General features: G+C 33.2%; 1 protein-coding gene across 1 annotated transcript; it reads right to left on the bottom strand.

Annotated features, from left to right (window-relative positions):
• Positions 1-7,839: 7,839 nt before the first annotated feature.
• Positions 7,840-8,544, bottom strand: LOC132053814 (uncharacterized). The gene has a single exon (XM_059445914.1). The coding sequence runs from the start codon at positions 8,542-8,544 to the stop codon at positions 7,840-7,842; it is 705 nt and encodes a 234-aa protein (XP_059301897.1).
• Positions 8,545-11,065: the final 2,521 nt, after the last annotated feature.

Raw genomic sequence — 11,065 nt, 5'->3', positions numbered from 1 at the left:
TGTGGGGTGGGGGGAAAGAGAGAGAGAAGGATGAGAGAAAGGGGAAGATAAAATAAAACCCCTGGGGTTTCTTTTTGAAAAAGGAGTTTTCCGGCCGGGTGGGGCGAGCGGATGGGTGGACTTTTTGGGGTAAAGGGGGTTGAAAATGGGGTTTTTTAAAAATGTGGGTTGATTTTTTGGGGGTGGAGAATAAGTGTATTTGATTTTATTAATTGGGGAAAAAGTGGATTCCCCCCGCTATTTAATTATTTTTGGGCTTCAAATTTGATAAATAGTACAATATATGATATGTGAAGACAATTAACAATTAATATATGAAAATAAGGATTTAGCAAAATGTTGTCTTGTGATTAATTTGATCGTTTAAGACTTGAAAATAAACGATGACTAGCAGTTTAAATTGTGATAAATAATGCTCTAATGTTGAAAATAATAGGTATGATATTAATAGTAATGCCTTATTAACAATAGTGAAAAATAAGTATTTATCTCGTCGGTAAATTTAGAAACAAGGTAATTAAATAAAGGAGGACAAAATTGGGTATCAACACCTACAACAAAAAAGTAGATATATTAAATGGTCCTAAATCATGAAATGCAACAGATGACTAGGTTGTTGCAACAGGTGTCATATTTGTTGGACATTGTCCAACATAGTAGTAGTTTGTTGCAACAGGTGTTATACTTGTTGGACATTGTCCAACATTAGTAACTTGTTGCAATTGGTGTCATACTTGTTGGACATTATCCAACAGATGACCAAGTTTATTCTATATACATGTCTTAAGGCTTACCTCTTCGAGAGGGTTAAAAAGATCAACACTCAATGTTGTGTTGCTCTTTGTAAATCGTACCATCTAAGCATTCTTGGAAAAGACACTTCGAAGGGTAGTCTTTCACTTGTTGTGTCGAGGTGAGGAATGGCTTCAAATTCCCAAGCTTAGAAAATAAGATATTGAAGAAATCGGAATGATGATAGAAATACAAAAAGTACAAGAAATTGACATTGCAATGCTTTGCCATGAAAGCCCAAGGAAGCCATATAGATTGACTGCCTTCACTGTTGGCTTAAGCTCTTTCGATAAATAGTTAACGACAACCTGAAGCTTTCCCGCCCCATCCATGGTTGTTGAATGCCTCGTAGTCTTCACGAAGTTTAAGCAAACCAAGTGGTATGTTCGGACTTATATCTTTTGCCATAAGAACATAGTGCACAAACCAAACTAAACACAAGGATCCTTATGCTTTTTTGTCATAGTTTTGAATTTTACGCAAATCTACAAGCGACTTATCTCCTTTGTAGCTTTCCAACTAACTCCACCAAATCGGTTTCACTCTTATCTTTTTCCACCCTTTCCTACTTTCTTGGCTTCTTTGGTGTCTTGCTAATCCGGTAATGCTTATTCATACAACAAGAGGAATTCACAAGGATGACATCTAAGGCCGATAACTATGGCAAACTCTTTCACGCCAAAGCACACCGGCATGCCACGATAATTAATTCAAAGCTCATCTTTGCATCCGAAAGAATTCTACGCTTCATAAGCCCATATACCATTTTCATTTGAAACGAGTACTTACCGGTCTCTTCAGCAGATCCAAATACACCCCAAAACGACTTTCTCCCCGAAGAAATCCTCCAACCCCTGCTTTTTAAGAATTAGCCTAAACATATCAAAGTTCTTGCCCATGCCTGATTTAACCGTAAGATCAACGGTCAAACCATTATTTTCATTCAACGGCATCCTCACGGCATACTCGTCAGTACTAAAAACCTTGACGACCTCGAATGGAAGGTCCGTTATAATCTATGTCCAATCACTAAAGATTCTCTGCAATTAAATTGGCATTCACACTATTTCTCTTCTTTGTTCTTAATTACTATGAAGTTTGACAAGTGGCTTGTATTTTCGGAAGCGTCCTTTTCATCATCTTCATCCAATCCATCTACTCCATCAAGAATTTCTTGACTTCTAATTCTTCTTCACTTTGTTCATTTGTATCTCATCGCTTCTTGGCTCGTACTTCCTCTCTTTCGAGGATTGATTGTCGGTTTGGTTGTCTCTTTCCTCTATATTTGCTTTATTCAACAATAGATTTTGCTAAATCGGCAAGATTCTCTAATGATGATTGCACTCTAGCTTTTTTATTATCTCTATGACCCTCGATTGATTTCTCAACTTTTCTTTTGGCTGGAGACATTTTATCTACACACGGAGAAGAAAAAAGCTTCAACGATTAGTGCATCATTCAAAGTAAAATGAGATAATAAGAAGTGCATTTGATCAAACAAAATACAACAAGTAATGAGAATTCCCCAACAACTGAAGAATTTGTTGCAACAAATGATGTAACTGTTGCAACAAGTGAATAGGTTGTTGCAACAGATTCTTCAGTTGTTGAATAAGTGATTAAGATCTTTCGCATATCTTCTACAAACACAACCAAATAACTGAAGCAATGTCCAACAGATTTATAGTTGTTGCGACATATTGTATACTTGTTGCAACAAGTGTATAACTTGTTGCAATAACTATAAATCTGTTGGACATCTTCTACAAACAGAACCAAAAAGCTGAAGCTAAGTCAATGATTTGTAGTTGTTGCAACATATTGTATACTTGTTGCAACAAGTGTATAACTTGTTGCAACAATTATAAATGTTGGACATCTTCTACAAACAACCAAAAAAGCAAGGTAAGTCCAATAGATTTGTAGTTGTTGCAACATATTGTATACTTGTTGCAACAAGTGTATAACTTGTTACAACAACTAAAAATGCTTGGATATCTTCTACAAACGAAACCAAAAAACTGAAGTTATGTCCAACAGATTTGTAGTTGTTGCAACATATTGTATACTTGTTGCAACAAGTGTATAACTTGTTGCAACATATTGTATACTTGTTGCAACAAGTGTATAACTTGTTGCAACAATGAAAAATTTGTTGGATATCTTCTACAAACAGAACCAAAAAACTAAAGCTATGTCCAATGATTGTAGTTGTTGCCACATATTGTATACTTGTTGCAACAAGTGTATAACTTATTGCAACAACTAAAAATCTGTTGGATATCTTCTACAAACAGAACCAAAAAACTGAAGCTATGTCCAACAGATTTGTAGTTGTTGCAACATATTATCTACTTGTTGGCACAAGTGTAGAAATTGTTGCAACAACTAAAAATCATTAGACATAGCTTCTATAAACAGAACCTAAAATACTAGGACAAGAACAAAAAAACCATCTATCGATATCTACTCCTAAACCCTGAACCATACCAGGACAACAATAGAAAAAAATATTTATTTCACTACAAACACGCAACAACAACAACAACAACAACAACAGCAATAACAACAATAACAACAACAGGATGGATTTTATCCAAGATTTTCCTAAATACTTAACCAAACCAAAACAACAAGCATCTACTTCCAAGACAATAGCCAAATCGTCTACTACAGACGCACAATCATACAAGTTAAACAAAATACACCAAATGTATATGCAATAATTGTTTATCCTTTCTTTTTCTAAACCATACCATAACAGGACAACACCAACACCAACATCAACATCAACACCAACACCAACACCAACACCAACACCAACACCAACATCAACATCAACACCAACACCAACACCAACACCAACACCAACAACAGTATTTCACTACAAAATACACTAAATAGAGGTTTTTAAAGCAAGCAACCTCAAAGAAATGTTTGCAACTGTCAAACAAGTGCTGAAGTTACTACAACAACTTACTCATCTGTTCGAAAAAGTCAACAAGATTGCAAGCCATTTTTTCGAAATCTTAAGGAGAACAAGAACAAAAACATCACAAAAAACCATAATTTGAGAACAATGTACGCTATTTACAAACGCAAAACCCCCAACAAGTCAAACAAATACCCCAAATAAGGGTTTCTCGAACAAGGAACAACAAAATAAGCAACATTGAAGACAAACCCATATTCTTCTTCTTCTTCTTTTTCTACAACCAAAATCATCAATTTCTACCAAATAACTTTTGGAACAAGTGAAACAAAAACTTTACCTTGATATTAAAGAAGAAGCAGCAGAGCAGCACCTATAGACGAGGGTGAAGAAGAAGATGACAAGAAAAGAGGAGAGATAAGAGATGTCCAAGTGAAGGAGATTAACTGTTTGCTTGGGAGTTTTGATTTTGAAATATGGAAGAAGTGCGAGGGAGGGAACAGTTTGGGATGTTTTGAATAATGGGTGGGTGTTTTAGTATAATGGGTGGGTGTTTTGGGTTTTTTGTAGTTTGTAAAAGATTAAGAAGTTTTAAAATTACATTTTGGACCCCAATCTTCTTAATCCCAAATTTAATTGGGTTTTGATGTGGGGTGGGCCCCACACGTCACCTTTAGTAATTTGAAGACTTTTTAGTCACCTTCAGTTAATTCTTCCTGGAATCATTTCGGATGTATACCGTGGAAATTATTCACGAATGGACGTATTTGATGCCAATTCTAGAGAGATCTTTGCCATATTCTCAATAACTAGTATGGTATGCTCGTGCTGCGCACGGGGTCCAACATGATAAAAATTTCAATTAGATAATTTGATTCTAGTATTTTCAGCAAGCTGATGTCTCTTAAAGTAATAATAATATGCTTAAGCATCATAACTGAATGTCACGAATGTATAATAACAGAAACAACATGATGCAGCTCTACAAAAGTAATGTATACAATTATTCTAGTTTTTATTATACGTAAGATTGAGAGCTATAAAACTAAATAGATTCTTAAAAGGTTGATGCAGCCCATCTTCAAGTATTTCATACCATAATTCAGTTTTGACTGTCAAATCAATATGGCACTGGAAATCATTTAGAATAAAAAGAGTTGGAAAATGCATAGACGATAAATGAAAATGCAAAGTAGTGTAGGATGCGGTAATCTAAGCCTTGCTTCTTCTACTACTCCTATTAGCTCGTGCTTTTTTACATGTGAAGGTATTCTAAGGTATTCTAACATAAATCGTACGATCGTAACGTAAATATGTAATATAATGGGGAACCTTGATTAGTATGTTGTCTTCTCATACTGTTAGAATTAAATTATCAAATAACATGTATCTTTTCTATCTTTCTGAGTTCCTCATCATCAAATACTTTAGTTGGTTGGCTACCTGAATTTCACCTTGTGGGTGAGAATTCGAATCCCCACATTGTAATCCCCTCCCCCGTTTCCCTCTCCCCTACCCCTATGTAATAAAAAAAAGTTTTTTTAAAAAAAATATTCAAACTCTTTGACAACACATATGCACATGTATATTGCAATCCCCTCATATTTATTCTTGCTATTTATATACATCATCATCATCATCGATATTCTTTCACTTGCTTAATAAATACATACACGTGAATTTCTGTTTCACGCTTATATATAAAGTATATGAATATGTAGTTATATTTTTTTCATCTATTTCATGCACAAAATTTCTATTTCAGAATTAATGCAATATGTTGTAAAATAGAAAGAAATATTTTTTTTCTCTCTTTTATTTTTTTCCCTCTTTTTACATTAATCGCCCCGATTCAAAAAGAGTGTACACTTAGCCATATGCACACCTTTGAGAAAATACTAATTCCTAGAAAAAATGGGTAATCTGACTAAATTATTCTTAATTAAATAGGTATTGAAATTTGGTCACTTAACACTTAATAAGGGAAAATTTGAAAAAAAATAAGATTAATTCTTTATTGATTTGGTAAGTGGACACTCTTTTTTAACCAAAAAATAAAGGCTAAGTGGACACCCTTTTTGAATCGGAGGGAATATTAATTTTCTTGTAAGATACTTTCAAATAGTGTATTCTTTCTAGTATGGACTATAAAGTTCATTTTATCATCATTAACTTATTATATTCTAAATAATACATTTTAAAAAGGATTAATTATAGAATTTGCACTTGATGTGGTAAGTATCATTGTTGAGTCTTTGACTATGTAAGAATGAAATAATAAATTAGAGTTATTGCGATCAAATTTTAATCTGCAAAAATCTTTTCACCTAACTAAATATTTTAATCTGTTTCCCCTGTTTTATTCTAAATTTGAAATCAACTTTATTTTGAAGAGTAATTATCATTAAACAAAGATTTTATTTTTAATTAAATTATTCTCTTCTTTAAATACTTGTAATATAAAAAGTAATTGACATATACAATTACATGTAAAATTTAATGATAAGAGTATATGCATACTATTTCCTAAAAATTGTATCACATATTTAGATTCTTTTTAAAAAAGATTAAAAAAAAAAGACTTAAAAATCCTAAAAGAAGAGAAGGTCCCAAAATAAGGAGAAAATGGAAGAAAGTATGTGTCACCTTTAGCAAGGAAAGTTGGTCCCACACTAAGAGGGATAAAACAGAAATTAAAAGAAATGTAAAGCAAAGAGTACAATGTTGTTAAGCATGAAGAAATGCTTAATTAATTCCACTTTTGCCCTTGTTCGTCCATGACAAACTCCCATTTCTATATAAAAAATAATAATAAAAATAAAAAAGAAGATAAGAAGAAAACAAAATATGAGGGGCCCCATTTGTTCCCAAGCTCTGGTTACGAACTACTACCAGTACTATGTATATAAGACCATAAAGGGGACTAAGTTCAATGACGAACAGTCAAAGTCGCTCCAATTATGTACTACTCTAGATACCATATACATACTAGTCACTCTATACATGTGTTGCGCATTGCCATGTCAATGACTGCAAAATTCGTGTAAAAAATTGATGTATCTTTATTACTAGCTCGTAGTATACATATTCTAAGTACATTTCTTTGAGTTGTATTCAATATTGAATGCAGGACTCAATATAAAACTGATCAACAATGATATTTCAGTTTACTTTTAAGAATTGTCGATAAAACAATGTTTCAAAATCGGAAAAAGATATATTAAATAAATCCTGGCCTGATGAAAATAAATTACCAAAGCGATTGAAGCATTTGAGCTATAAAAATCGGAAAAAGATGGAGTATAAGCTAAATAAATCCTGGCCTTATGAAAATAAATGACCAAAGAGATTGAAGCATTTGAGCTAAATAAATGGTCGCCTATGCAAATTTTCTACTAATAAGAAATTGTGATTTTCAGTAAGGTGTTCAAAATATGTAGAAGTGAGCACACAAAGAAGTCAAAGGGGGTTTAACATTTACTAAATATACATAAAAAATAATTTTAACCATCAGTGTAATTTTTCGTACAAGATGAACCCCTTGACTATACCTGCCTCCGCAACCTCAACAAAAATAAATTCTTGTAATTTTGTGGACGAATGGTCTTTAGGTTGTGTTCTTTTCTTATAATGGAAAAGGAATATTTGATCCATTTTTCCTGAAATGAATTATATAAAGATGTTTCGAACAGTAATTAACCATGAAACTTTTATGCACAGAAGTTTACAGTTACTGTAACTCAATGGCATGCGGGGTTTCTAATTTCTTTGTTCTATCCCCTCCACAAGGAGAAAATTAATAAAGAAACTTTTGCCAAACAATCTGAGAAAGTCAACAAGGCATGTGGTTCACTTTTTCCTGTTCTGAAATATTAAAACTAAAAATGTCAGATTACATGGTTCTTGAAACTAAATTGAATCAGTCTCTGATACATTACAAGAAATAAAAACACAAATAAGGCAACTCCAGCCCATTCATCATATCTTTAGAAGAAACATTAACCTAAACCAGATTGATAAAAAGAACTCAAAATGAAATAAATAAAAATTAAGGTAACACTATGGAACGTCTTTACACTGTGACTAAAAATGATGGTCACCTTCAATTTCTGCTCTCACCTCTCTACTCTTCCTTTCTTAAGAGGAAAAAGAGGTGGTAGTGCACTGTTTTTTCCTTGTGTGCAAAATGGCACATTAATCAAAGGTCTTACTCTTATAGTTGCTGATCTAGATCTCTCCAATCTTTTCTTAATCTTCTTCACATTCTTCTCCTTATCTTTGCTTTCATCTGTTAGAGAAATATCGGAATTCGAGCTCGAAGAAGATGATGATGATGATGATGACGACGAAGAAGAAGGTGATAAAGTGGAAGGCCTTTGTTTTTGTTTTTTCAATCTCAATAACTCTTTCCATAAAACATTGCATGTTGGTGGCCTAGGAGATGGATCATCATCAATAAACCAATTTACTGGCCTACTTTCTAGATTACCATTCCCTTGTTTTCCATTCACTTGTTCCTCAACATGTTCTGTTTTAAGACTAATTTTGTTGAGTTTTTCAGCATTGTGGATTTGCCAATAGGGAAGTAACTTACCTTCAAAAATTAGCTCATCTGCCGTTGTCATATTGTTTCCACTTGTAAATGTGCTTGATAAGAACTCAAACTCTGCTGCATTAAGCTCTTTTTCGCGCTTTTTCTCTACTTGGGAATTTGGACTAATGGTTATGAAGTCTTTCTCATCAAGAAAGTCTGCAGAGAAGGAAATTCGAGGACACGAAGTAGGATCAACAGATCTAGATGCAGTTTCTAAGGACACCATTTTAGTTGTTATGAGTAAAAGAGAGAGAAAATGGAGTTGGCTAGAGGTAAGAACAAGAATAGTTCTGTTTTATAAGGGGAGGAAACTGAGAAGTGGTGCAGGGGCGGAGCTAAAAGGTAATGTATGAGTTTGGTCGAACCCAATAACTTTAGTCCAGAGTTTGTATTTATATTACAAAAACATTAAATAGATCCATAAGTAGAATTTAGAATTCAATTACTAACGCTTCGTGTTACTATAGTACTAAACTTCATAGAATTTAAATTCTTGCTCCGCCTCTGAAGTGGTGTAGTGTGTGATTGAATTTTTGACCTCTTTTTTAAGGGTTCTAAGGTAGTACATGTGCTAATACTTGGTAAATATTTGGACGGTGAGAATATATATTTAAACTACTGTAAGTGGTCTGGCGAAGCAGAAACAAATGAGCTATTGCTGTCTTTTAAAAATATGGGAAGTGCACATGCATGGACAACACTTGGATGCGAAAAGAGAGCTCTTCCAACAGTAACATGGAATCTTATCATTGTCGTAAAAGGATTCAAAATTATAATAAGCATACAAGACAATAAGGTGATTCCAGCCTCCGCTCAAAGTTAATTGTACATTGTGTTCAGCAGGCTTTGGCAGTTCTTTAAGAAATTTTTTCCTTATAACCTTTTCTTTTATTTGTTTGGGGTGGGGGTACTTTATCTTATTAAAGATTTCTCATCTCTTGAATCTAGGCTGTCTAGCTAGCTCACCATTAGAAAATATAATGGCGTGGGTTAACAGTCCATGAAATAAATGAAAATCATGAGAGATCAAGATTCAAATTAATTCGATGAAGACAAAATAATGATGTGACAAGCAACAAATGGTATGAATTAGAAAAAAAAATATGCTTAAGTGAGGATGATAAAATTATCCGATATTTGTGTCGATGTATGAATTCCCCAAAAAATAATTGAAATCTAAGTAATAATTGGATCAGACACCACACCATTAGTATTAGTTATCGAAAAAGTAGAGTAGTTAGTAGTGTCAATTAGGGAGAAAAACAAACTTATGTTTTAGTAGTTTGACCCTACATAACCCTGCAGAATTCATAATGGCATAGGAGAAGTCCCAGGCATGTGGTCACATGAGGCTAATTTCCATTCCATGTGATCATGCACATCCCAACAAAATCAAACAGAACATGCAGATCTTGGCTTTTCCCAAACTTCCTTTTAAAAGGGCTTCGTTATTATAAGCTGGTTTCTGGTGTAATTTTCCTCACCTGGGAAGGGAAAATTACTTTGTATAATAGATGCGTGACATATTCCTTTTTAGTATGTTTCAAAAAGCTTGTGCCCTTAATGAAATCACAAATGTCTAAGGTTATTTAGACACAAGTTTCAAAAGTTTTTATATTTTCTTAAAATTTGTGCTTAATCAAACGGTGCCACATAAATTAATAGATATTCTTACATTATTAATTATTTATCTTAATATAATTAGTTGCTTTATATAACCACTAACGGTGAGTAAATATTTTCTGAGGTAATTGTCCCTTAGCAGTGTTCACAATATGGTAGATATCATGTCCTGATCCTGGAAAAGCTGGCATTAAGATTTGTATTTTGGAGTACTCGTATCTAACCAAGACAGCTAATGAGCATAGGGTGATAATCCTACACATTACTAGTATTTTTATTTGTAAAGGTGTTGTGACAAATTTTATTTCTATTTTTTAACATTACAGAGTATCCTCCACATAATGGCTCTATTTAATATTTTGATGGAGGTTAACAACGGTCCTATAATTGATGATGCAGAATATGACCTAGGGAAACGAAAAGAGTATAATGAGTAATTATTTAACTGTTAGTACAGTCAAAATAATGGATGTTATATGGAACTGCGTTACATGGAGTATTTTGTACCCTAGATGGAATCAACGCGTCTTATTTAACAATAAGGTTTTTTTGCCACATTATTTTAGTCACAATGATTTAAATGGAGTAAATTCATATGACTATTTAGGTCAAATTTAATAATTTATGCTTACTTAATGTCATTTCTATCTTTTCTTCTCAAAATTTATCTTAATTTAAAATTATATAATAAAGGTTATGGTAGTTTTTATTTAAGTGTGGCCAAATTTGGGTCAGATCAAAAGAAAAAATATCATCCCCAATATGTATTTATTCGAATGCGAAGGTATGTAGCTAGCTTGTGAAAATGGTGAGAAGTGAAGGGTGAAGCATGTGAATAATGTTTGGTAACTGTAATGAGTAGTAATTAACCTTGAAATAATGTGTGCATATTTAGGGAAAAGTTGTTTTAAAAGCATGGGCAAACCCATCGACAGACAGCTATAGTCATCCACATCTTTTACTTGAGCCTCAACACCATTTTCTCTTTTCTTTACATCAATTGAAAAAAAAAAATCATTAGAAAATTACAAAAAATCTATCACTGCCCTCCTTGTTCCATTTAGACACTTGAGGTAGGACTAGATCGTGTCATTTAGATACTTTTTTCGACCTAGGAACTTGGG

The sequence above is a fragment of the Lycium ferocissimum genome, chromosome 4, assembly GCF_029784015.1.
Source record: "Lycium ferocissimum isolate CSIRO_LF1 chromosome 4, AGI_CSIRO_Lferr_CH_V1, whole genome shotgun sequence".
Classification (NCBI taxonomy): domain Eukaryota; kingdom Viridiplantae; phylum Streptophyta; class Magnoliopsida; order Solanales; family Solanaceae; genus Lycium; species Lycium ferocissimum.
This window is presented reverse-complemented; position numbering and strand designations above follow the sequence as displayed.